This window comes from Neodiprion lecontei, chromosome 2 (assembly GCF_021901455.1).
Source record: "Neodiprion lecontei isolate iyNeoLeco1 chromosome 2, iyNeoLeco1.1, whole genome shotgun sequence".
Lineage (NCBI taxonomy): Eukaryota > Metazoa > Arthropoda > Insecta > Hymenoptera > Diprionidae > Neodiprion > Neodiprion lecontei.
In genome coordinates, this window is record NC_060261.1 from 41,939,625 (window position 1) to 41,967,432 (window position 27,808).

Below are 27,808 nucleotides of genomic sequence, written 5' to 3' on the forward strand. Positions count from 1 at the left end.
GCCAGTAACGGATAAAAAGTTACAGCCAAAAAACCAGTATCCGAGTTTTCGCCATGTTTCAGCTGGTGCTTTTTCCCTCGCCATTTCTCTGCTGTTGGTCCGCCGCACTTTCTGCTGCGTTTTCTGAGTTCCTGGGGGTCCGATTAGTCAGAAAAGGGTCGTACAAATCGAATCTGAGACCAAAAATTTTTCGCTCAAAAAAAAAGTAAGGCTAACCCCTTTGCTTTTTTGGCGAAAATTTTCGCGATTTTGAAAAGTGCTGGAATAAATTCTTTCTGGCACTATTCCGACGTGATTTCGCAACAGGAATCGATTGGGCGCAGCTCCAATCCGCTGCGAGCAACGGATAAAAAGTTACAGCCAAAAAACCAGTATCCGAGTTTTCGCCATTTTTCAGCGAGTGCTCTTTCCCTCGCTATTTCTCTGCTGTTGGTCCGACGCACTTTCTGCTGCGTTTTCTGAGTTCCTGGGGGTCCAATTAGTGAGAAAAGGGTGATAAAAATCGAATCTGAGACCAAATACTTTTCGCCCAAAAAATAAGTAAGGCTAACCCCTTTGCTTTTTTGGCGAAAATTTACGCGATTTTGAAAAGTGCTGGAATAAATTCTTTCATGCACTATTCCGACGTAATTCTGCGTGAGAAATCGATTGGGCGCAGTCCGATTACGGTGCCAGTAACGGATAAAAAGTTACAGCCAAAAAACCAGTATCCGAGTTTTCGCCATGTTTCAGCTGGTGCTTTTTCCCTCGCCATTTCTCTGCTGTTGGTCCGCCGCACTTTCTGCTGCGTTTTCTGAGTTCCTGGGGGTCCGATTAGTCAGAAAAGGGTCATACAAATCGAATCTGAGACCAAAAATTTTTCGCTCAAAAAAAAAGTAAGGCTAACCCCTTTGCTTTTTTGGCGAATATTTCGCGATTTTGAAAAGTGCTGGAATAAATTCTTTCTGGCACTATTCCGACGTGATTTCGCAACAGGAATCGATTGGGCGCAGCTCCAATCCGCTGCGAGCAACGGATAAAAAGTTACAGCCAAAAAACCAGTATCCGAGTTTTCGCCATTTTTCAGCGAGTGCTCTTTCCCTCGCTATTTCTCTGCTGTTGGTCCGACGCACTTTCTGCTGCGTTTTCTGAGTTCCTGGGGGTCCAATTAGTGAGAAAAGGGTGATAAAAATCGAATCTGAGACCAAATACTTTTCGCCCAAAAAATAAGTAAGGCTAACCCCTTTGTATTTTTGGCGAAAATTTTTACGATTTTGAAAAGTGCTTGAATAAATTATTTCTGGCACTATTGCGACGTGATTTCGCAACAGGAATCGATTGGGCGCGGTCCCAATCCGCTGCGAGCAACGGATAAAAAGTTACAGCCAAAAAACCAGTGTCCGAGTTTTTGCCATTTTTCAGCTGGTGCTTTTTCCCTCGTCATTTCTCTGCTGTTGGTCCGCCGCACTTTCTGCTGCGTTTTCTGAGTTCCTGGGGGTCCGATTAGTGAGAAAAGGGTCGTACAAATCGAATCTGAGACCAAAAATTTTTCGCTCAAAAAATAAGTAAGGCTAACCCCTTTGTATTTTTGGCGAAAATTTTTACGATTTTGAAAAGTGCTTGAATAAATTATTTCTGGCACTATTGCGACGTGATTTCGCAACAGGAATCGATTGGGCGCGGTCCCAATCCGCTGCGAGCAACGGATAAAAAGTTACAGCCAAAAAACCAGTGTCCGAGTTTTTGCCATTTTTCAGCTGGTGCTTTTTCCCTCGTCATTTCTCTGCTGTTGGTCCGCCGCACTTTCTGCTGCGTTTTCTGAGTTCCTGGGGGTCCGATTAGTGAGAAAAGGGTCGTACAAATCGAATCTGAGACCAAAAATTTTTCGCTCAAAAAATAAGTAAGGCTAACCCCTTTGTATTTTTGGCGAAAATTTTTGCGATTTTGAAAAGTGCTTGAATAAATTCTTTCTGGCACTATTCCGACGTGATTTCGCAACAGGAATCGATTGGGCGCAGCTCCAATCCGCTGCGAGCAACGGATAAAAAGTTACAGCCAAAAAACCAGTATCCGAGTTTTCGCCATTTTTCAGCGAGTGCTCTTTCCCTCGCTATTTCTCTGCTGTTGGTCCGACGCACTTTCTGCTGCGTTTTCTGAGTTCCTGGGGGTCCAATTAGTGAGAAAAGGGTGATAAAAATCGAATCTGAGAGCAAAAACTTTTCGCCCAAAAAATAAGTAAGTCCGATTACGCTGCGATCAACGGATCAACAGTGACAGCCAAAAAACTGATAATCTTTTCTGTACTTCCTCAGCCGTGAGTCTGACGCTGTATCAGATGCCTTGTTTGCATTTATGATTGCCCGGTTAGATTGGAGAAAGTTGGACAAATCCATTCAGAAAAAAAAATTTCTCCTTAGAAAATTGAAGAAAACACAAGGCCAACTGTGTTGAATTTTTTGTCATCATTTTTACCGATTCAGTGAGACGAGCGTCGGCCAATTAGAGCCCGCCACACAAAAATGGGATATGCTTTCGTCATGTAGTGTATATGCCTCGAAGCGCACATATACTTTAACCCTCTGCCGGCAGCCATTATCTGATATCCTTACCCGAGCAGCCCATATATATTACCCAGAAATAGTTTTGTTCATAAAAATGGTCCCAATTAATAATTTTTAATTTATAAATAGTGAAACGGAATCACCAGAGTGTCAAGTGTACGGTGGTATTATATAGGTGCGAATTCGTTAATGCTAAACAGGAACTAGCCAAATTCACCTCAGTCCTATTCCTAGGTAATATAAGTATGTAAGGTTGCCTTTAGAGGGTCAAGCCTGTGTGTAAACGAAAGTTGTATAAATGTACAATTATCTTCACAGGGAGGATTGCAGTTTCGCCATCACAATGATTCATAATGTTCAACTAGAATTCCACAACTTGCAGAGACTTCATTATATAGATTTAGAAATGTCTTTTGAACACGGTAACTGACACAGCTTTGAGGAGAAATCATTGTGTAGAAGCGTTGCTTAAAAATAGACGTTAATGGCACGGACTCTTGAAATATTAACTAGTTTAATTTTATGCAAACGTGACATAATAAGTCTGCAAAATGAGACCCATTTGTGAATAAAAACCCTGCCGTCTGACAGCAATAAGATCCATTTATTTCTCATTCTGTCAATTTCAAGCCTCAGTTAGATCGTCATTGTAGTAGCAAAGCAAGCAAGGTATATAAAAATCATCTGGAAGTCCAGCGGCAATGAATCGATCTCTTTCATCAAGGATCCCATTTTCGGTCAAGGTGCAGCGAGAATCAATGTCTTTTCCTTCGAATTTCCAAGTGTACGAGACGCCATGGTTGTTGAAACCCAAAAATCGTTCCTGGATTCGTTCGATGTTATCCTCCTCGCAAACCTGTACACGGCAATTATTATCCCAGTCAAGTAATGAGGAAGATAAACCCCGATATCAGGTTTCCACTTTCTCATGCTCACCGATATCACTGCCTGGGTACCGACGAGGACGTTCAGGACCTTGCAAGGTCTCGGATTTCTAGTAAGATTCCCAATCTTATATCTTTCTTCTAGCCACCAAGGACAGCGATCCAAAGGTCGCCAAGACGCAGTTGGTGCCGCAGGATTGACGTCAGGAATAGGTCCATGCGGACAGTAAGGTACGGCGACTCCTGTCACCGGATGAACGTAGTGCCGGATGTCGTTTACGCGGTGATCAAACCAGTGGCTTATATCTTTGCCGGCGTGGGCGAGGATCGGTTTGATCTGATCACTGCCTTGATACAGGCCGCAGAGATCCGTCAAGTCGTAAACACCCCCGAGATAGGAAACCCAACAGTCCTTCGGGGAGTTGTGGATCACCACTTCTGTTGGTAGATAGTAACGGTCCATCATGGGGTTTTCGTGTAGGTTGTACCACGGAGCTAATTTTCAGCGTACATTTCGTATCCTCGATGCGCGGAACACGTGCCATTGCATTGAAGAGTTAAATGTTTGATTGTCTTTTAATCGAAAACACATTTGTTTCCTCGTGAGCGAGAAGTAAAGAGGGACGTGAATACGTCATGTTTCTAACAATCTTCTTTATCGATCAGCTACGAAGGCAATTTCTTCTTTATTACTCGTCGCAAAAACATGAAACCGGGACAATGGGTAAGCCGATACACGCGGGACTTCCTTTACCTTCTAGAAGTAAGCTGAATACGAAATTTCTTCTTTGCGTGGTTTCATTATCCGTATACTAGGCATTGTTGCTGATTTCCCCATTACGCTACCTCCAGTTCCTTCAGTTAATTAAGAATCTTATTCATTCCTAATTTCGTACCTAAAAGAACCTTTTATTTTAGACATGATGTTTATTCACCGAGAGGAGAAGGCTATCGGCCGTCAAATATTTGACCTCTTATTTGATATCTTAGCTACATCAAATATCATCTTTGCGATACAGTAGCTACTATCGCTCTACGATACATTCGTAATCATGTAGTAACAACGTCCCTACCGGCATTGATAGACTTACACGCTTACACGCGTGTCACTTGCCGCTCTTATAACTTGCTCATAAAGCTGTAGTGGCCGCGGCACACGCAGCGAGCAGTCACGCCGCGCGTCTCGGATCGACTGGTTGATATTTACGACTAGCGAGTTGCTATTTGCACGGGACTGACTGCCACTCGGCAGTGAAAAATTTCGCACCGACCCAAACCCGTGAAGAAAAATGTCGTGGGATGACATCGTCTACGTCTTACTGCTTCTTTTTTGTATCGGGTTCGGGCATTGCTACCGAGAAATAAAGGATCCCTTAGCAAAGCAATGGACTGGCACTGGAGTTGGGTTTGCAGTGGCATTCCTAGCTACTGGATCGCAAATAATTCATCCGATATTCGTCACCCTTGTGAACGCAGTAATTGTTACTCGCTTATCTTGGAAGTACGCTTTTCCATTGTATTTGCTATTATTGTTTTTATTGTTCAGACTGCTACTTTAATTTGTATTTTATATTGTAAACCACATATCAATTATTTTCATAAACATATTATATCAATCCTTAGGCAATGTCACATCGTTAGTTTTGCCTTCACGTTCTTCTACTTGCTGGGTTTCTTTCGTCTGGCTGATTGGTACGGATTGTCTTTACCATCGGGACCTGGTAATATGATACAGATGATGCTGACACTGAAGTTGGTTGGACTGGCATTTGAAATCAATTCAGCTGCAACGGCACCAGCTGATGATCCATCGGGTGCCAAATCTCCAGCTTTTGATAAAGTTGGATTCATTGATGTTTTCCACTATGGTTTTAACTACGCAGGGCTATTGACTGGTAACAACCTTCGTCACATTATTTGGTAGCTTTTGTAGCTTTCAACTCTCCAGGAAATTAAGAGAGTCAACACTAGTTTTTGAAATCGCAACAGATATCAGGCAGTTAATGATAAAAGGCCCATTGATAAACGGACCTGATATCATCAATCAATTCCTAGTTTGCTCTTTCATCATGTCTTCTCGGTATGTTTCCTAGATTCAGAATACTATTATTGATTATAGTTGGGAAAGCCCTTGATCCCTGCGAGGCTGTAGTTACTAACTTTGTCCTGATTGGTCTCTTTGATCGATGTAAATTGATTGAACGATTAGTTATAGCAGCAACGGTTTAAATTTTATCTATAAGTGTTTTTTTTTCAAAAGCAAAGCAGTCATAATCCTTGAAATCTAAATTTGTTTGAATGTTCACAAATCTCACTTGTAGTATTCAATGTAGATTTAAAATTGAAATGCAGTCACTCCATATGTGGAGGTCAATATTCATTATACCAGTTAAGTATATAAGTATATTCAAATAGTATATTCAAATAGACTGTGCATGATAATGACTTGTATATTTAATCGATCAGTAAAAATACGATTGTTATCCACAGCACGAAAATGACAAGAGTCTCAATAACTTGTTATTTTACAGGACCGTACTATCGCTACAGGACATACTGGGATTCAATTTACAGACCATTTGCCCAAATCGCGGATCACTGGGGAGTTACACTGGGTAAACTGAAAGAAATTGCAGTTTACAGTACAATCTACCTCCTCTTAGGGTACTACTACCCTTCAGAGGTGAATGATCCTACTTTATTTCATACGATAGAATGGAGAACTTGAATTGTATACGAACTTTTTTATTTTAAACAGCACGTCTTCTTTCAATTTTTTTTAGTACTTTCTGGCCGATGAATTCATGAAGCGTAGCTTCTGGTACCGAATTTGGTATATTTACCCATCATTTCTCGTATTCAAAATGAGGATCTACGCAGGCATGGCACTTTCCGAATGCGTTTGCACAATGGCTGGAGTAGGGGCTTATCCGACGAGCTGTACGACAATCTCTGGTCTAGGGCCGAAGAACTATCAGGCATTTGAAAACTTGTGAGAATGAATTATGTTTTTCCCCTTCTTTATTTAGAAATGAAACTGTTCATTTGATCACTACTTCCGCTGTTCCTTCTACAGGAGTAAGAATCCAGAGAAGATAAAGGCTGAAGATATCGATTTTGAGACTATTCATAACATCAACACGTGGGGCGTTGAGAGCTGTACAAATGTCAGAGTAGCCATGAAGATGTGGAACACATGCACACAATACTGGATGGCTGCATATGTGTATAAAAGATTTCCTCACAAAGTACTCAGAGTACCAGTTACATTTCTTATATCCGCTCTATGGCATGGATATTATGCCGGTTATTACATCTGCATTTGTTCGGTCGTGTTTTATTTGCCAATGGACGACATTTACGTGAAATTCTACAAACAAAGTAAAGAGAATAGCCTGGTTAGTACAGGTTTATATGTAACAAAAATTGATTTGACGATATTTCTGGTATTTTGCAGCATAATTATTTGTTTCAATGTTTATAAAAACTTGAATTTCTTACAGGCAAAGAAAGGCTGGGGTTTCATGGGATGGTTCATGAAAACTTTCTGCATGTCTTATCTAGCAGCTTCTTTCCAAGTACTCAAATTGCGAGATGCACTCAACTATTATGGCAGTGTTTACTATGTGGGCCAAGTGCTTGTGGCCGTACTGTACGTGATTGGAAGAATTCTGCAACCATACATTTTAGTAAAACCTAAAGTCAAGGAGGGTTGATCTCAGGATTGTTGAAAATTGTTATTCTATCTCATTATTATTCTAGCATGCATGCACATATTTTGTACCTTTATTACAATTTTACGTTAACTCTAATGTATCTACTACGAATCTCAAATTATACTTTTACGTTTAAGTGGGTATGTATACATAGGTATACATTTATTCATAGAAATATTTCAAAATCTCTATCAAATCTCTTTATGTAAAATTAGATAGTATATGAATTTACCTGATACGAGGAGCAAAAAATCTCGAAATAAAAATGGAGAAAACTAGTAGGTAAACTTGTCAATTTACAGGAAGTATTCCTGAATGCATTTAATTACAATTTTACAAGACAGTGTGAGAGAGAATCATGGTGTTATTAAAAGTCAAGAAATGTTACCAAAAATCGTATTTATTGTCATCTCAAAAAGTACATTCCACATCCCTTGAAGTCCTCGGAGAATCTTCTATACATATGTATAGGTAGTTGTGCATTTGGGGCATTTTTATATTTTTAAATCATGGCCATCGGATAACCCTTCGACTTTGATTTTAGGAATAAAGTTAGTTAGAAAATCTAAAAAATTCTTAAAATCTTGGGTTACGTATCAACATCTTCAACTAGCAACCCACAATAGACTGACTGTTGCTTTTACTTATTTATTTTTCTTCAAAAACCTCCAAAATGAATAGAAGTGAACTATAGCCGTCCTGGGAGTTTAGGCTTAAAAATGTTGATCATTGACACTAGATTTTTAAGACTGTTTTCCCATTTTTAAATTACGCCAAAGACATGTTGGTTTTCAAAAATTATATGCAAAACAAATCCACTCAAACAATCTGAAAAATACCCCATTTACTTTATATTGTCACCAATTATATAAGATCTTACCTTTTCAACTACGAAAATTGTTGACCATCGAATTCCTGAAATTCAGATACACAAAAACACATGATATCCCCAGCCTATGCCATTTATTAAGGAGTAGTGGCAATTTTCTGAATGGTAGACTACTAAACGGAAGACGTCTTTCATATTAACCCACGAATAATATAACCATCACAAAGTAACATAGATCAGCAAGCCCAACAAGAACGTTTACTGTTGATTTCAAGCAAATGTTACGTTTATAGAATATGAAAAGTAGAAGAACGTAATCAATTCAACACGTATCAACTCAGAACGTAGCACAAACAATAAACTTCAATGAACAAAACCATAAGACTACTTGTAAAGACTATCTCCTTGATTATCATTTATTACAATTCAATTAATGATGATCAACAGTAAACTGTTTTCTTTATAATTTACTGGGAAACGAGAAACCTTTGTACACGTGCACCAATAATTCTTGATTTTGAGATCAATGGTTTGTTAATGAGGAACTGAGGGGGCTGGACGAAAAGGAAAATTAAAACTAACATGTGTTCTTGGTACGGAGATTCGCTCAAAACACAGTTTTTGCCAACTCTACACATTGCATAAATACGGGAAATTTCCTTGTGTAGTATCGGAGGAAAAGGACAGAGTGGTAAGTGGGTGGAATGCATGTTTTTACTCATCCTTTTTTTGCAGCCATCCTCTCACTCATTAAACACTTGAACAGAACCACATATGGATCTCGTGATCAGGAATATTAATGAATGTGTATAAAAAAAAGGTAGACTCTGTTCATTGCTGCTATATGCGTTGCTGCTTGCGAGGTCTGGTGATTCTCGTGCTACCTGCGAGTAAAGATCGGCTGCGACAGCACAGCGTAGTTCTGGCTGCTTTCGGCAATTTCTGTGCTCGAGTGCTCTCAGCAATATCTCAGCACTCTGACCCCCCAGACTGCTCACGCTCGCACACTTTCGCCTGACTGGTCGCGAACTCGCTTTCACCAGACCACCAACCGCTCGCTCGCTACTGCACACTGCATACTGCTTACAGCCCCGCTACTCGGCTTACTGCTTACTCAGCTACCCCCATCATCAGCTACACTCGCCACGCCACTCCTTCCCACCGCCTGTGGCACCATAAAATAACAACTTAGTTACATGAAATAACTTCGCTGCTTCCATATTTGACTCTATCATTTATATTATACAAGTATTGACGATTCAAGCGGATATCAAATGGATGTCATGTGTTTTTTCTGTTTTTAAAATCTTAAAATTATGGGGTACATTAAAATGAGATGGATGATTGTTTAAGTGAGCATTCTCAAGATGAAACAATGATAAACATACCCAAATCAATACATTACATGTATCTCATGGTTTCATTGTTTTTTTCCCCAAGCACACTGCCAATTTTGTCACACACTTTTTATTTTTACCATGTATTATGTTATATTCAGTGTAGAACTAGTGAGTGCATAAAAAAAATATTGTTATTCTAAGGAACCTGTAAAGATTTCAACTTTTTTTACTTTGGTTCACAAATTATGTGGACTTGTAAAAATGCGCGGAGTCACACACACAATTCTGTTTCCGAAGAACAGCACAAAAATAAAATGTGTTTTCAAATTATGAAAAAAAAACCTTGTTTTAAAAACTGATGCAAACCGACAATTTATCAACGTGATCAAAATAGTTTGAAAAAAAAAAAAAGAAAAATAATAATCTGAGTATATCAAGATCGTCTTTATTTAATTATTCATAATATCAAACATGAAACCTGGCATATAAAATTTTCGACCCATTATTGCCAATTTAATAACTACATGGTAATACTTTATCAAGTGAAACTTTAATAAAGTCAGCAATGATACTTTCGAACTCATCTGAGAATACAAAGGCAACTTTAAGGCTATCCATCCATTTTACAATTGTTATGATTATACGAACATTACTATTACTACTATTGTTATTCTTCTTCTTATTATTATTATCATTAATGTTACGATTATTGCTGAGAAGGTATTCCTATCAAATTTCATCGATCATACGATTAAAATTATGCAGTAATTATTGATATTCAAAACTACTACAGGGAATATTAATTCCATGATGTATCACTGAGAGAACATTTACAGTCTTCTAGATCTATACAACACTCATTTTTATTAGTTGATTCAATTTCAAGCAAAAATATTAGCCTTTGCAGCATAATTTACTTTATTATAAATGGCAAATTTACACAAACAAACCTGTAAATCGCACTACAGAACATAGAACTTAAGTTTAACGCTCGGACATATCATGATTCTCAACTTCTAATACAAGTTAAAGAAAATTTGTATGCTCAGGTAGGGTCAATCTAATTAAGGGTAATGTGAGCAAAACTACATTCAATATCAGAGTACAATGATTCTGTACAAATTTAGATTTAATTGTCAATTAGTTTTGAAGGTTTTTGTAAGTTCAGTTTAGTGTTCCAATCTCCATAGGGCGTGGAATTACTTGTTCTAAGTTTTGTTTCAATTGTTAATCTACCTGTAGTACCTGACTGAATTACTGAATTCGCACGATTTTTATAGCTTTTTCATGATATTACACAAAAAGATTTGGAAACATCTGAGTCAGAGAATTTGATCCGTACAATCTTGTGAAAACTCGACATGAAGCAAAAATATTGAAGTTTTAAGAGCTATTTTCAAGGGATAGAAAATTTTAAGCAAGAAACCGTTTTTATTTTCAATGATGAAAACTATCATTACAAACGAGTTGAATAGTGCAAATATGATGACTCTTTTACAAAAATTGTACTGAAAATTTGTAAAGAAAAAAATAGCTTGCGAACACTCGTATCACAACAACCTTACACAATTGCACTACAATTCTCATGAATTTAGTTTAGAAGTAGATGAGTCATTAATTTCAATGATAACTTCAAACTTGTTATACAAAAATATGGAATACGACTATTTACCTGAAGTGTAATCCACATACAATTGTAATTATTTATTTACTTTTATTTTTGGGTAGTTTTCTATATGGTGTTGAAAAAATAAAAAACGTCAACATGGTACTGTTTTAGATCACAAGAAGGTCGGATTAATTATAGTATCAAATTGAATCACGAGAAAGAGCATGGCAAAGGAATATCTGATGTTCATGACAAAACCTAACTAATGGTGTAATCTAAATCAGCAACAATAATAAACGTCTAAATTGTTGAAGATTTCATTCTTAAAACCGTAGCTTTCTCAAGTCTTTGCTAATGTAGTTTATGTATATTACACTATAATTAAACTAGGTTCTTTTTATTCAAAACCCACCCAAGTGCGTCATTGTAGGGTAATATAATAAATGATAGAAAGATGTGAACAAGGTAATGTGGCTTAGGTACAGAGTATAATGGAATACCTTTATTGTTTTGTCAGAATGCTTTACTGCTTTTGCAACTGAGCACATCCATCAGTTCCCTGCTATACACTCTGAGCCATATCATCTTCAATCCCTACAAGCAAAAAGATGAATTATAGAAAGACTATTTTCCCAATTCAATTCAAGACTGATATGAGTTAATTATTCCAGTGTTTGAGGTGCAAAATTTTTATAAACTACAAATGGTATGAAGATGGATATGTAGTAATGCTTACCTTGACTTGGAACGGCTATCTTTCTGTCTTTCCTGCGATTTGCTGCGTGAGTGTGACTTGCCACGAGAGCTCTTGCTGTCCGAACGGGAACGACTGCGGCTGCGACTGTAAGATCGTTTGCGATCTCGATCGCGACTGCGTGACCTAGACCGAGACCTGGAACGTGAACGTCTACGGTCCCTGCTTCTGCTACGTGATCTGACAAATGAATGAGGGTATTTGAAGTTAACGATTCGCGGTTGAAAATGAATTTTGACTTTAATAATTTAATTCGTTACTTCTTTCCAAAAGTTGAACAAAGGGTTGATGATTTCAACTACAAAATACACAGAATAGGGAATGTCTCGGTAAGAACATCTGCATAAAAATCATTAATCGCTTTTCATTCATGTAGCCGACCTAACGGAATTGTAAAGAACTAACAAAACTCTACCAAATACGTTATCAATATCTTGATGCAACAATGAGGATCAAAACAGGGAAATCAGTCAACAATGAACCGAGAGACTGGTTAATAGAAGAAAGACTAACCTTCCGCGACGTCGGCTTCCGCGGCTTCGGTGCGGTGAAGTTGGCCGTCCATAACGAGCCATCTGAACTCTCAACTCCCTGCCGTCAAGGAGACGTCCATCCATGGCGTCAAGTGCATCTTCGGCGTCCCGCTTGTCGTAGAATCTGCGGAAAATAGAATAGAGCGTACAGTACTAGGGTCAGAATAACGAATACGGAACTGAAAATAGCCGGGGCAAAAATATTGAGCGGCAGCTGCGTGTGAGACGGGTGACGTCACGGGTCCCGTTTACGACGTACGTACGCGTTTTATGTACACATTCAAGCAATTAACATAGCGCGCGACGATCGTCGGTTGGGAGGCAAGGTAAGAGGGTAATTTTATGTAAGATTACCTGACGAAGGCGAAGCCTCGACTCTCACGGGTGAATCGGTCACGAGGTATGTAAATGTCCCCAACTTCGCCGCATCGCTCGAACACGCGTCTCAGATCCTCCGGCGTTGTTCTATACGTGAGATTATCGACTTTCAACGACACCATGCCGTCGATACGGGGCGGCGGCCTGCCGTAGCTCATTTTCTTGTTACTCTTGTATACTTTCACTGACAATAGAATAGCGTATTCACACCAAATTAAGCAAAATAAACCGCCGCTCTGTCTTTCGCATCGAACGATGCCAAGATGGCGAATGACGGAAGCACCGAAACTTTCAACAAGGGGAGGTGGCGCGGCGGAACCGGAAATCTGGACGCGCGTACGACGCGGACGCCGCCGAATTAATTCACTGACGAAGTCAAATCCACTTACGGCGGGCTGCGTTTGAAACTTCCCACTATTTGTGACGCGTTCGAATACACTACCGCATTTAACGGTTTCAGGATAAATGTAATTAAAAAAATGGAACAGCAATAAATAAATATGTGAAAATTACTAGAATGCAATAATTGTTGTGCCCACGAAACCCTCTTATTTAAATTTTTTTTTTTTTTCTAAATAAACAAAAGTGAACTTTGTTGAATCATCGTTGTGGGATAGAGTATCCGGTCTTGACTTTGCTCTCTATTTTTTAAGTCTCTTTCACCCCAAATTTTATTTCACCTCTTAACCTTTTACTGATAATACAACTGCACGAAATTCAAATAGTGAAAATGGAAAAAATGTCACTGAGAGATATCGGCTTAATGTACGACGAGCAGTTCAACAAAAAAATGGAGATAGCTAAATTTTTGCTCAAGAATTTAGGCAATAAGAAAGGTTGGCGTACCTAATCTGAAAAAAGCTTTTTACTACTCCTTTTTGACTCATGCAAGATATTACATCAACTCAACAGAGATACAATTGGCAACTAAATGGCTTATCAGAGTGAGCAACATAAAATCAGCTGACTTGGAAGTGAAGAAAAATAGGAACGCCTTCCTGTCATACGTGGTAAAAGTTCTGCGCGACGGTGTTCTGCGTGGCTGTTTAGAGTCTGAGCCAGATTTACTCTGTGATCCGGATAATAGTTTGGCATTTTTGGATTACCCAGTAAAATCTATTACAAAATAATATAAAATTCTAGAACTTTTTATTACCACTATCAGGGTATCATGAAATGTAAATAAAATCACTCAACATCAGGATGAATTCACTGGGAAGTCTGCGGAAGAAATTTTAAAAGACACGGTTAACCAGCCGATGATTCAGTTCCACTCAAAATGGTCCGAGGATCACAGAACATATGTGGCGGTAAAGCCAATACCAGGAAGAGGAGCTCTGGTCTACATGGCAGTTTCGAAGAAACCAGGCATGCAGAATTGGGACCTTCCTTCTCTTAAGAAAGCCCCCCAAGATTAGCGTTTATTAGATCAATTTCACTATATAATCTTGGTATGAATAATGTAGATATTGGTGGTCATATGTAATGTATTATAGCATGATTAAGAAATAATAATAAAACGTATTACCTGTGAAATGCTTTGTCACAATGTTGAATAAAGTATACAGAATACAGAATTATCAACACATTATTTTTTATTGAAGATTTTTATGAAGCTGCGTCTGTGGTATCAGAACAATGCCCTTGCATAAGATGCCCTCGAAAAATTCATTAAGGCTACTTTTTATATTTACGTAAACATCATCCAATCTCTTTTCGCATTCTTATTTCTGTTGTAAAAATTAAAATCAAATCCTATCAACCACTATAAAGGTAAACTCGTAATTTTGTATGAATATTGGTAATTGAAACTAGAGAGTCATGGATCCTTCGACTCTTATTCGTTATGTGCCACAACATTTTGCAGATTCCTGAAGTAGTGAAGAGTATAATACTGCGTACAGAACCAAATGAAGGGTATCAAACTGCATAAAAATAGAAATCGCATCCATCAGAGAGTGCTTGCAAAACACTGAGGATTAATTGGCTTTAGGAGAGCAAAATTATCGTGTGTTTATTTTAGAATACTTAAGGAGTTTGCTGACAGATTGAAATCAACGCATGAATTTTCTAGGGGTGTTAGCATCGTGTGACCAAAAATATTGTCTTAAACTGACGTTAATATGTGACTGGAAGACTATGATGCTACGATTCCCTGCGTTTTCTATAGTCTTAATGTTTATTTGTTTCAATGAAAAAAAAAAAAAAAACAAATACGATTGAAGAAAAGAACGGAAGTAGAACTAGGTTAAAACCTAATTGTGATAAATTTCGGCAGATTTAAAATTTAAACAAGCACAATCCAAACTCTTGCCTTAAACATTCCTAGGCAACTATCTAACAAAGTATATGATACACATCACAGGACAAACAAAAACTAATTTGACGCTCACTAATCATCATCGGTAATTACAAGAATTCATTCAATATTGAGTATTAAGTATTTAATTCGTTCTATGTGACGTATTTAATATTATTAAATCAATGTGAGTAAAAATTTCATGTGCTCTGTGATGGACGTTATTTTAGTAAATTTTTTCATTCTAGTTTTAAGGCATAATTGACCAATTCTGGTGTGAATGTGTAACTACTTATAACGTGGATAGAACAACTTTTTAAAAATAATTTTCAATAAATCACATAGTAGCCGAATAAATAGCTTAAAATCTCTAGCATCGTTATATCACCTACCATTATAATACAAAAACATGATTTTTGTTATTTGTAAACCCATAATATAAGTATATAAATTAGGTACACCTGTCATGGGAGATTTCTATTATAAATTAGAAAGAGAAAAGAAATGTAAAAAAAAAAATCAAAACTTACTTGTCACAACATTATGTATAGGAATAATAGTAGTAGTAGTAGTAGTAGTAATAGTAGTAGTAGTAGTAGTAGTAGTAGTAGTAGTAGTAGTAGTAATAATAAAATATAAAAACACGGGCAAAACAAAGTATATCGATTAAATAAAGTAAATCATTCGTGTATGATATAATTATGACAAAATTTGGATCAGAAATACTACCAACCACAGCGTATAGTATCAGTTATCCATTACCCGAGGGTTACGTTGTCTAGGGAGGGAGGGGGGATGATTATCGCGCCCTGTGCTTTCTGCTTACTATTATTATATTACTATTCAACAATTCAAAATACTTATAATGATACACACAACCTTGAGTAATCTCAACAGCTGCTGGCATTAGCCCAAACTAACTTATTACAGTTTAGAATACAAAACTAAGTTGCTTTTAAATATTATTACTTTTTATGCATACGTATTACAATATATTTTCACTTCGTAAGTTAGTCTTTAGCCAATTTCAACACCACCACAGCATTGTATACAAAATATGCCAGGGCGCTAATAGTGTATTGATCTTTCTCGATTTAAGAAGAACAAACACGTAATACTACATTATGATACCATGTTTTTCTCATAGTTTGTCATGTTCATTAGGTTTTTCATTATTCATTTCATACTTCTGTACTCATTCATTACTATCTCTTCGTGCTTTATTCAAATTTCTATAATTTCGTGACGTGTTAGTATTATTATTATCATTATTATCATCATTATTGTTATACTTTATTATAAAAATAATACTCAGTCAATTAGTTTGGATTAATACTCGTGTGAGAATTAAATAAAATTCAGTATGAGTGTTATGTATGTCATATGCAAGAATATGCAAACGGTAACTCATGTACATTACAGAGATGGATACAACATACTACAGGTATAGCAAGCAAGTTTCAATGCAAAACCAAGATTCAAAGTGATGACTCATCATTCAAGTGGTAATGTCTATTCAGACTTGGAAAATTGTATATGATACCAGCAGAGCGTGATTGTCCACTGTTTCCATTTCTGGCTTGTAAATTCATTTATTTACTCATATTTTAACATTTTTTATTTCACTTCCCTTTTTTTGTTTTGTTTTTGCCAAATAAGAATACGCAGTATCATCACTTTTGGCACATGCTTTTAATGGACCCAATCTTTTGTTATTCATTTGAAGTCGTTCAACGATTACGAAATAGAATCATAGCATATTACTAATTCCAACAAATAAAGGGGACGAATGATCTAAATTTATAGTAAAAACTCAATTTTCAAGCAATTCTAAGCTTCTTCTTGAGTATTATGCATATGTACCTAATTTATAGGGTTTTGTATTTTTCACAATAGAAAAGTAAGGTATTTTACAACGTAATTGGGGTTTATTCTCCATTACCAACTCACAAGTGCAGAATACCACTGCGTAAGTGCTTCGTTCTAGAATTTATTTTTATAAATACGAATAATAATTTATGAAAAAATGGATGATATCATTACCAAGTTTTTAAAAATATCATATTAATAGAATCGGTAAAAGGCTTTTCTGTAAATATTTTTCCACGCTATCTCCGTCAACAACTCAATTACTTCATAGTTTTTATGAGTCCTAGTGCTTAAAAGGCGACTCTCAAGCGCTAGTGCTTTTAAAAACTACACAATATTTTCGTTTTTGAAAGGACATAGCGCAGAAAATAGGATTTGTGGCATGTGAGGTTACCTGCCACGAAAAAAACTATTGTCTTACAAGTGTGAGATCAAGTACACTTTAATTGAAAAAATGATACTATTATGAAATAAGATGTTCGACATGGTGTTAAGACTATTTTGGCCCATCTCTTTACGTGTTGTACTCACAGCATTGCCGTATTACCATCTATATCATGTGAGAAATATTATCATCAAGAACTCGTATGCAAGGACCATTAACGCAAAAGGCTAAGTATATGAATCGACTGATTAAAAAAAGAAAAAAATACATAAATCAGGTTGTATAAAATATAATGTAGAATAAATTAAGCCAGTCGCTGCCAAATGTCACGCAAACGTTGGTGCAAATAAAAAGTAATAATTTATCGCTTAAATAATAATTAGGGTTGTAAAAATAAATGTAAAAAACTAAATAATTTAATAATTAAGTAATGATTCGTAGGTGACCCTTTTAAGTAGTGTCAACGTAAAAAAAAAAAAAAAAAAAAAAAAAAAAAAAAAAAAAAAAAAAAAAAAAAAAAAAAAAAAAAAAGAAAAGAAAAAACTTAAAAGTATTTAAATTAAAGGAGTGGAATACTGATGTAGAAACCTATTAAAAAAAAAGCCTCGACTACCTGAACCAAATTGTCAAAACCATAGCAGACTCGTTACTAATTAATAATAATAATAATAATAATAATGTTAGAATACTCTATAATTAACCATTAATTAATTAATATAATTAATAAAATAGCAATACTCAATCAATGTATAGTTACAAAGAATAACTTCAGCTTCAGTATTAGTAGAGAGCTCAAAACTAATCTACCTATGTATAATAGTTGTAGTAGTAGTAGTAGTAGTAGTAGTAATAATAATAATAATAATAATAATAATAATAATAATATCTTTAATTTATTCTGCCAACTGCAGAGACATGTCTAAAAATGCCTAACAAAAACTGTCCGCTTTATATTATGTATAGCTGCGTTACGTGCGGTTATTTATTGTTAACTCAGGGTATAGTAAAAGTAGTTACAGTAGTAGTAGAAAATGGTCATTCGAAAAATTTGTTCAGATCAAAAGAATATCTTCAAAGAATTGACCATGTATATGTAGTATACTACAATATACATGAATTCAAATAATCCTGCTGACGAGTCGAGTTACGTGTGCTCTCAAGTTCAAAATTCAACTCTGAACTCTGTATCTAAATATTTTTTCGATACTAAGTGATTTATTTATGTTTTTCTTTTTTATTATTCATTTTATGTAACAACGGAGAAAATATCGAACACGAATGGTGGTGCAACACCTGTTTGCGGCCCAGTTAATTCATAAAGAGTTTCCTTGCTCAAGTTGATTTTACCTTTGTGGAATTTTAAAGTATATGAAAGTTGTGCACTACGATTGTTATACTAACATGACTTGAAACAGTTCATCCGTGAATATACTCGAACTTGTAATCAATTTATTTATTCATTTTAGAGATGTAATTGTCTTTCCTTTTAAATATTTGCGAAATGACATAGATATAAAAACAAATTTATTGAGGCAATTGAAAGTTACTTTCGAAATGCCAGAAACGTATTTTCGAATGAATTGAATTTACTGCTTATATGAGTTTGATAACATATTACTTATTGTGGAAGTAGCAAAGTTTGAAATTCAGATCACAGTGGAAAATATACTCGTCTTATAACACATGCATGGATCATCCGTTCCTAACTATGCCGCTACCCTATACTGTCTCTATCGCTTAGCTAATTATCATTTATATATATAGTAATATAGAATAATATATATTTTGTATAATATATATCTATAATCTATACACGTGTGTTTATAAGGCTTCTTGAATAACAACTATATGTATGTATAATGCTAAGCCACTAGGCAGCTGCTGCCAATACTAAATTTCCAGAGTGTCAAAAACTTCCGCCGATATTAGTTGTTGGTGAGAAACAGTTAGAGAGATACCGAGAAAGAGAGAGAGAGAAAGAGAGAAGTGGAAAAAAAAAATTAAATTATTTAAATAAAGTAAAAAACAAAATACAATGACGCGATGAGAAAAAGAAAATATATAAAATTTTTATGCCCTTAACTATATTCTATGTTACAAAACTAAATCTATTTTTGGCAAAGTTATTTAGGTATACAATATTAAGTATAACAATACGCGAGTAGATGCACTGGCCACAATATTATGCACTATTTAAGGCTGCTTATCTTTGTGTTTTATCAACATCAGTTATCTGTACAATCTGGAATATGTTTATCAACGATTCCTTCTGCATCTCTCAGGTGCTTTGTTAAAAAATGAAAATGCTTACAATGAAATTCTTCATTCATTAGTTACTAGTCCACCAGGGAACACTTTAGTCAGTTCACAATTTGATACGTTGTTAGTTAAAAACATTCGAATATCCGAGGTTTAATAATATTTTACAATGGGGGGCATTCCCTGGAGGCAACCAAAACCTATCTGGAAGTCTTTGCATGAAACTTGGAAGTGGTCGTATAATTGGCAGCAGTAGCGTGAAAGCGGTGATGTTAATTATTCTTAAAATCCGGCATTAAGTGGAGAACGTTACCTACGTACTTCCTGAAACTCCTGCAAGTCAAGGGCTAAGAAAGTCATCGCAACGATTGACGAGTATTATTGCGAAATGACCAATGTAAGTAATTCTAATCAGATCCGTTATTGCTTTTGGATAGTCAGATTACGTAGTGACGCTTTTAAACCATTTAAGTACTAGTTTGTGTCCTTATTTTAAAATTTTTTGTAACGATACTGTTCATTTTGACGGCTCATATATAATCGGTAAGAGTATTACTTCACTGTGTTTAAACAAGTTAAACGTATCGAAAAGAATCTACAACCTCTAGACATTATTAATCATAATATACCGTAAGTAAATTGTCCATGATTTTTAATAGGAAGAAAAAAAATGAAAAAAAAACAAAAAAAAAAAAAAAAACGAAGAGAAACTAACAAAAAGCAGTAAAATACAGTAATTAAGACGATACTGGCATCACATTCCTACATGAAATAAAAAATATGTTACTTTAAGTTAGTGAGTATACTAAGGTCTTAGCAATTAACCGTCGATTAATACGCAAAGGTAACTTTCCCGCTACCAACATTTTTTGTTACCCTTTGTAAATTTTTGTCTGTCCTAAAAGTATACACTTGTTCACGATAAAAAAAAAAAAAAAAAAAAAAAAAAAAAATTAAAATTAAAATTAAAATTTCGATCACTAGTAAAGTTTAACTGGGTCATTCGCAAAAAGCTTAAAATTATATAACTTAATGGAGTATTATGATTGCTTATGTTGTCAAAAAGCTAATGGCCTAGGGAACAATTCGATTAAGAGCTAGTTTATGACCCAATTAGTGAGCTTAAGGCAACCAAGAAAGTGATCACTAATCATTTGATCAAAAACAAGCACAAAGAATCTCTTTTAGATTGTTCTTATCTCTCTTTTTCCGTCTTCTTAATTTTTTGGAAACCTTGAACAGTAATTCCAGCACCACATTTTTACCGTCAACTTAACTTCGATTACGACTAATTAATTGATTAAAAAACAGGCTTCTTCTATCTATGTAAGAACTTCACAACATCAAAAAACAGTTTGTATATACAATCGTTATATCACCACTTGCAAGCATAGAAAATTTAGTATAAAAATATTTTCTCGTTTTCATATGTACAATTCGTATAACTTCTCATAATTAGGGTAATACTGCGAATTAATATCATCATTTATTTGCGTTTTGTTCCCCAGGCCACACAGCTTTGGGAATACTGTGCAATATTTCGATTCCCTGTTTCATCTTTTCTTTTTTCATATAGGTAATTCATTACTTGATATCTTGTAGAGAGCATGCCGCTAACACCCTGTGTGTCACCGGACAGATCTATGTCTGTGCAGAGATTCTTAGTTACATTTTATACTATATATTTACGCTTCTCGTGAACAAGACGAAACTCTCACTGGGCATCTACCGACAGCGACGTAGCAACTAGATTCAGCGGTACATCCGAGACATTTTCTTCATCCCCTTCATCTGCTTCTTCTGTAATGTTGCGTTGCTGTTCCATCACTTCGCTCTTCAAATGCTAATAACGGAAAGTGAAATTTTATTGAAGCCAAGTCACCCAGTAATGTGATTATAAAAAAAAAAAAAAAGGCAATGAAGAATAACTTACATGCATCATATACCCAGGAAGGGGGAGTGGATAGTTCAGTTGGGGGGTAGAAGTAGGTGGAGGATGAGTTCCTGGTATACGAGGAGGAGTCAATGCTGCCATCATAAGGTGAGGTTGGATCTGCCTGCGAAGAGCTGCTAACATGTCTGCACTCTCTGAATCCAACTGTTCAGGCTGTGATGAATTTCCGTCTCCTTTTTCTGTTAGACAGTTAAAAATCTATTCTTTATAACCATCTTTTGAAATGTACGATTGTTTTTTACTTTAGCGAAGTCAATAATATATACCAAGTTTTTTGTATTCAACAAGTTTCACAAACTAATCGAAGATAGGTGAACTGATTAGCACAGCAATCATTGAAAATACCAATGACAATTTCGGTTTGATAGGTAGTTATTTTAAAATCACTTAAAAGCTCGCTTGATGGGCTCAATAACAGTTTCCTACACAAGCACAAATTCAAATATCTTTATAATAATGATTATTGATAGGAAAACAAATGGCTAATTACAAAAAGTTCATACTTCTGTGTCTCGTTGGTTTTTCGCCTTTCGGCCTGCGTCTACGCGTATGAATAGTGTCCCTTCGCATTGTGACAGGGCGATTTACTCCATGGAGTTTATAGTACAACCCACAAGCATTACAGACCATTTCTCCTTTCATATTTCGCCGCCATATTGTCGTTGTCATAGTCCCACAATTTGTACAAGACATGTCAACTTTTTTAGCAATGTTTCCACTGTGCGGATCAAACTGTTTCTGCTCACCGACCTGTTATAAAATATAAAACAAAAATAGTTTCACTCAAAATTCACTAGAATTGTACTACTTAAACCAGTATTCAACAGATTATTTGCTTGCACTGACCTTTCCTTTCATTTTATTAGACCAAGCAGTGAAATCATGAGCCTGTTCTTCGCTGGATTCGTGGTGATAATTAATCACATCTGGACTGGCAGGGGCTTTACTGGGATAACTTTGTTTTCGCCTACCCTTTGTCTCTTTCTTTCCCACACTAGCAGGACTGGAAGGATTACTATCCATGGAAGTACTCTATATAACAAAAATTGAATTCAACACCAATTGAATTCTTATTAAAATATAGAATAAAAGTTTATAAATTGATTGTCATTAAATTATGTTTGTAAAATGAAATACATTTTACGAAGAATTGCATTTTGTCATAATATATTCAAATAAAATTCAATAATGGAAAAAGTTTAGTAAACAACAAAGAATTTCACATTTTTATCTGAACATCTGTTGATAGTCGGTTGACAAAATTTTTAGAGTAGGGCTTAACTTGGAGCACATCACAAAGCAGTTCCAGTTATCTATTATTTGTTAGACCGTCAAAGCCTCTACCTGTCAGGCCAGGTGTGCCTTTATTCAGACCCATGGGCTCCCTTAACACCCCTAGTAGCTACCTGGGTCTCTCTAAGTTTACCCATCTGGCTTTGTGGAATTTGCATTTGTATTTCTCAGTACTGTGTTGATAAGATGTGAATTTTATACCCCAGTTTCACAAGAAAATTTGCACAACTATTATTGCCAGAGAAGATGTACCTTTTTTATAAATAATTCATTGATAGTTTGTAATTACAAGCAAATAAGAAGGGAAAAAACGATGGGTACAGAAAAAAAAATGCTATTTCGTCTTTTCTACATGAGTTTACCTTGTTATCGATGCATGACATATTAGTGCGATTTCCAAGCACAGAGCAATCTGGCATTGTTCGCTCAATTGTTGTACCCTGGGTATCCCGGTAGAATCGTATCTGCGGAGACACTTTGCCAGTCTCAACGGCGGTGATACCGATCTGCCTATTGTTGATTAGAGAGCGCAACAAATTAGTTGCTTCACCACTAAACCCGTTGTTCAACTTATCACCATTTGTCCTTGTTATTTCCAAACTTCTGTTACTAGGCCAATAAAAATGATTGTTTAATTATGCAGGTCAGCTGAAAATAACTACTATCCAATATTGTATACCTTTATCAAAACGGAACTACTTGTAAACAGCAAACACGATCTTGTACTCGAAACATTCCAATAGTGAGAATTTGTTGTAAAGTTTAAACAGATTTACAAGGTCAAGTAGCAGGTGAGAATCAGGCTAACAACCCTCAATCTTCACTCATAACAGATATGGTGAAACTTCTTGGAACAGATTGTCCCAAATATGATAAAGAAACTACACTATTACGACTCATCACTTAAAAAACGCGTTAAAAAATTTGGAACCAGTCAAGTTAATTCTGCTAAATCTTTAAATAACATTAATACATTGATGTGACTGACAAAAAAACAGATTACGAAAATGTAGTTACTCACTTTGCAAGTGCCTGCCAAAGTTTTGTTGTCTCTTGATCGATGTGTGTGTCAGAACAGTTGCTTTCGGGAGTGTCCATTCTATTAACAGGACTTCGATTGGGTGTACTTTGTTTAGAACTTTCGTATCCAGTATCCAATTTGACCCTCTTACTAACAGTCATGTCATAGCCATTTTCTTCCCCATCAGATTCAGGATCACGATCTTCGATCTCCAATCTCTCTGGGTCGGAACTGTTTGAGCACGTATCATCTTCTGGTTCACATTTTATCGCGTCTTGCTCGGGCATCTCCTTCGTGCGTAATTCTAAGTGATGGGTCTGCGTTGACAGCGATACATTTTGAATACTGGCTGGAGAATTGGGCTTCTCATTGAAAAGGGTTTTGTTCAATTGAAGAAACGACTGGAGCGGACTTAAGTCTGCTACTTTGGCAGTGGAGAAAGATTGATTGTCCTGTAAAAATAATGCAGTGTTGCTTAGTTGTTTAGGCCAATTATGATATATTTATCTAAAAGTAACCTTTAACTCGGAAAGAGAAAAAAAAAAACGAACACTATCAAACTAACGCGATAAGTGATTTCAGTTAATGGGGAAAACCTTGAGGTTGTTCTGATAATTAATTGCTGTAAGTTGAGAGTTGAGAATGAGTGAGAACATGTGGAATATAAAATACAGTGACACTCAGTTCTTATCTACAATCAAATTGCACATATAGCACATTCCGTCATTGCATCACTACGTGGAACGGAACGAAATGACTAGGTATCACTGTCAGCACATCAGGCCAACTTGAACTACGTGAGTAGTCATTGATACCAAGTATCCTTTCCTCTTGCTAATCATTTCTCTTTCTTTTTTTCTTTCCTCATTTCAGACATGAATGGATTTTTTTTTTTCTGTCATTTTTCCTTTATGTAGAAATACGCTAAATGAAATTATATCTTTCGGCAGAAAAGATTTTCGAAAACATTGGTCAAGAGATTGATAGACAGTCATTGATCTCTCAAGTTTTTACCTGGTCTCCGTCAGACAGTTGCATGGCATAATCCAGATACTGTTTCAGGATGACATCAGACTTGCGAGATACTTCACGGAAGTTATGAAGTACATCTAACTTGTACACACAGCGATGGCATATGATTGGTGGAAGAGAGTCCCCATCATTCACCTGCGCAATTCATAAAATCGTTGCAGTATTTTAACCTAACATTTTTCTTTTCGTTAAATTAATACGAGTGAAATTTTTTCAAGTTAACCACTAATGGTTCATGGTGATATTATGCGAATGAGAAAAATTATTGAGAGTGGGGTTAGGAAGGAGGGGAGAGATGGGTTGGTTTTTCATTTTCGGTAATAAAATAAACTCGATTATTTGTTTATTTAATATTACGTGAACGTAGAACGACGCGCGTAGCTGGACTTTGAAGGAACAAAAAAAAAAAAGGAAAAAAAAAGATGCGGTTTGAAAAACCCGAAATTTACGAATTACGATGTATCGCGAAAGATATTCGTGACGGAGGATGCAGTGATACGAATGAGACGGAGATAGGTGACTAAGTTTGGATAAATTTAGCTTATCACCTGGAGAATCACATGGGCCGAATAAACGTAACATAGGAACCAGGGTACGTACGTGTAGTTATACACGTATAGGACGGATGGATAGGCAGAGAAACGCGTATTCATAATATCTCTCGGTGTACGATATCGAATCGCTATGGAATAAAGTGACAAGCGACGAGTAGGTGAAACCTGATAACAGGGTGTCTAAATAAGGAGCTGCCCCCCCCCTCCGGTCTGTATAAGCCTACAAGGAGCTTATCACTGCCATTTTAAATTCTCAAGCCTCTTATCTTTCCGACACATCTTACGCCAAACTTTCTCTCTTGTCATTAGGCCAGATGTTGCGTATAGTTGATGGTATATTAAGGGGTTTATTTGTTTAATGATTGATAAAAGTTGTCTCGTAAACTCACCGCTATCGATAGGCACGTAAGTATCTTGTCAGCGAAGTTACGCTGCGTGCCCTCTTCGTCAAAAATGGATAATTTTACACCGTCCGACGATAAACAAAGGCGACACAGCTCGTAAAATTTTGGCGGTACATTAAACATAGTTGCAGCTTATTAGCCCCACATAAAACACCCCTATCGCACTCACTGTTACGTACATTCATTAATAATCCTTTTGTATCTTTCTCCACTGCCGTTGACAAGAGAATAATTAAAAAATTAGTTTATCACCAACACCGCTCATTGTCAGACAACACACCAAGAGTACATGCAGCGTTGCAGCCAGCATTTGTGCCACTGCCTTGTGTATCTCTTACACCGCCGGGGCTACAACGACGCCACTTATCAGTTACGGAACGCTCTTTATCTAATGGCGCCAACCTTTCAATCCTCGATATTTACCACTTTGTCATTCTCTCTGCTCCTCGAACAAAATTCAATCCATTCGATCCGAAATTATTCACTGTTCACACTGCTGTACACCGAATCTCCACGTACAACACTTACGTACGCGCGCTTAATCGTAAAATAAAGTACTGGACGATTTTCAGTCACTCAGTACGATTTGAGCGATGGCAGTGCCATCCATAAACGCCTAGTTGGGTAGAACCGGGAAATAGAAACGCGAGAAACTCTACAACGGTGACACGTACTTTTAATTTCCACTGAACGGTAACGCATGAGTATTTATCCTCCGGATATACACACGTTACGTTAAGAGAATATCGCAAAGATCTGAAGTGATAATTACGAATGTCGATATTGAGCGCGTTTCGTTGATAACTTATGTGAACGCATCTGAGCTGTATGAAAGTGTTGATCAACGAACGACTTGCGGTTGGTAAAAGCCCCGTGTGGTCACCCGCGCGATCGGTGAGTCACCTAATTAAATGAATGAAGGAATTTGTCTCGGGTCCGGAACGAATATTTCTCAGACATTACGATCTGTTACAATCTCAAAATTACATATCTAAAGTTCCAACCAGAAATTCAGAGTTTCTAATCATGAAGTACGGCCATCTTGTTCACACAAGCCGTATAGTTCGGCGGTACAGTCCGAGCGATAATTGTTGTTAGAAATTCGTCGAAACCTAGGGACTTTCACCGAATTGTTGTTAGCTTCTTAACTGCCGATAGTTGGCTCCCATGACTCACATTGTTGAGTCTGAAATTTGACGGAGCTGTTAGTTTACCACGTTTAATTACAAAATGCATACATTATTTGCGAAGTAATAAAACATTAATAATGAACGCCTGATATTCGTCTTCCACATTACGAATGTATCTAGGGCGTATGATGTTTCTTTGAATTTTTGAAAGCAACATCAGGGAAATTGTGCGTTACACCTTTACGCCTCATGCTGCAATGCTACAGCACGACCGTGAAACGTTAGCCGCGCGTCCTCATTGATTATTGCCTAGCTATTATTCATCTGAGAAGTCATTAAAAATATGTAAATTCAATTGTGCAGATAATCGTGCAAAATAGTCTTATGGTAGATTGTTTATAAGTTTCCCTTCACGAATGTAAAATATAACGCGGAACGTAGCGCAAAGTATTTCCTGACCGCCAAGACAGCTGTTAGTGGGAATGAGAAAACTGGTTTCTTATCACGCGTCATTTTACCGGGAATTTCATTACGTCAAGGAAATCGTCCAACCCACTTTAAAAACGAGTGGACGAGGCGAATGACTAATCCTTTGCGCGAATGATTACGCGATCGGACACTTCTTTCGACCCACGCCTCTTTATGTGCGCCTATACTTGTACAATTTCCACACACACCTGAAGATAGTGTGCGTACTACATAATTTATACAGCGACTCGTAGTTATACATATCACAATTCGTCATATCGGTCTATCACTTCTAGCTTTAGAGATATGACTACGCTATACCGCAAACGGACACGACGAAGCTTCGCCCTTTCTCTTTTTTTTTTCTTTATTTCATTAACGATTCACTTTACTCTTCTAATCTGGTATTTGGGTTTTTCCCACTACGTCTTGCGTCGTCTTTTCAATAAATGATCAACAGTACCTTGCCATGTATTTATTGCCCAACAGCAGCTTTGGAGTATACGTTGGCTTTAGGCTGATGATACCGTCAACTTGCAATCAGTTTTATATTATTC

General features: G+C 36.5%; 5 protein-coding genes across 9 annotated transcripts; 2 read left to right on the forward strand and 3 right to left on the reverse strand.

Moving 5' to 3' along the window:
* Positions 1 to 3,165: 3,165 nt before the first annotated feature.
* Positions 3,166 to 4,229, reverse strand: LOC107225254 (cytochrome b5 domain-containing protein 1). Its single transcript, XM_015665661.2, has 3 exons — positions 4,179 to 4,229; positions 3,477 to 4,090; positions 3,166 to 3,396 (listed from the first exon to the last, which is right to left on the reverse strand). The coding sequence occupies exons 2-3, from the start codon at positions 3,888 to 3,890 to the stop codon at positions 3,166 to 3,168; spliced, it is 645 nt and encodes a 214-aa protein (XP_015521147.1). The 5' UTR covers positions 3,891 to 4,090; positions 4,179 to 4,229.
* A 341-nt stretch (positions 4,230 to 4,570) lies between these two features.
* On the forward strand, positions 4,571 to 7,923 carry LOC107225265 (lysophospholipid acyltransferase 7). The gene is made up of 6 exons (XM_015665675.2): positions 4,571 to 4,925; positions 5,048 to 5,319; positions 5,956 to 6,107; positions 6,208 to 6,416; positions 6,501 to 6,822; positions 6,928 to 7,923. Exons 1-6 carry the CDS (start codon positions 4,714 to 4,716, stop codon positions 7,138 to 7,140), a joined length of 1,380 nt encoding a protein of 459 aa, XP_015521161.1. The 5' UTR covers positions 4,571 to 4,713; the 3' UTR covers positions 7,141 to 7,923.
* On the reverse strand, positions 7,523 to 12,870 carry LOC107225262 (serine/arginine-rich splicing factor 2). 3 transcript variants are annotated; one of them, XR_006902607.1, is made up of 5 exons: positions 12,560 to 12,868; positions 12,186 to 12,329; positions 11,655 to 11,852; positions 11,419 to 11,512; positions 7,523 to 9,134 (listed from the first exon to the last, which is right to left on the reverse strand). XR_006902607.1 is itself a non-coding variant. In XM_015665672.2 (4 exons), the coding sequence occupies exons 1-4, from the start codon at positions 12,739 to 12,741 to the stop codon at positions 11,506 to 11,508; spliced, it is 531 nt and encodes a 176-aa protein (XP_015521158.1). In that variant the 5' UTR covers positions 12,742 to 12,868; the 3' UTR covers positions 10,204 to 11,505. The 3 variants fall into 3 exon arrangements, 2 of the variants coding, with proteins under 2 accessions (XP_015521158.1, XP_046586207.1); XM_015665672.2 differs by lacking the exon at positions 7,523 to 9,134 and having other exon boundaries at positions 10,204 to 11,512; XM_046730251.1 differs by lacking the exon at positions 7,523 to 9,134 and having other exon boundaries at positions 11,427 to 11,512; positions 11,655 to 11,843; positions 12,560 to 12,870.
* A 276-nt stretch (positions 12,871 to 13,146) lies between these two features.
* LOC107225258 lies at positions 13,147 to 14,160 on the forward strand. The gene is made up of 3 exons (XM_015665666.2): positions 13,147 to 13,419; positions 13,496 to 13,692; positions 13,786 to 14,160. Exons 1-3 carry the CDS (start codon positions 13,314 to 13,316, stop codon positions 13,999 to 14,001), a joined length of 519 nt encoding a protein of 172 aa, XP_015521152.1. The 5' UTR covers positions 13,147 to 13,313; the 3' UTR covers positions 14,002 to 14,160.
* A 3,847-nt stretch (positions 14,161 to 18,007) lies between these two features.
* LOC107225257 (GATA-type transcription factor SRE1-like) lies at positions 18,008 to 26,037 on the reverse strand. 3 transcript variants are annotated; one of them, XM_046731373.1, is made up of 8 exons: positions 25,639 to 26,037; positions 24,678 to 24,830; positions 23,664 to 24,115; positions 23,005 to 23,152; positions 22,196 to 22,381; positions 21,853 to 22,099; positions 21,329 to 21,528; positions 18,008 to 21,238 (listed from the first exon to the last, which is right to left on the reverse strand). In XM_046731373.1, exons 1-8 carry the CDS (start codon positions 25,774 to 25,776, stop codon positions 21,110 to 21,112), a joined length of 1,653 nt encoding a protein of 550 aa, XP_046587329.1. In that variant the 5' UTR covers positions 25,777 to 26,037; the 3' UTR covers positions 18,008 to 21,109. The 3 variants fall into 3 exon arrangements, with proteins under 3 accessions (XP_046587329.1, XP_046587328.1, XP_015521150.1); XM_046731372.1 differs by having other exon boundaries at positions 23,005 to 23,245; XM_015665664.2 differs by having other exon boundaries at positions 23,005 to 23,251; positions 25,639 to 26,031.
* Between the last annotated feature and the right edge of the window lie 1,771 nt (positions 26,038 to 27,808).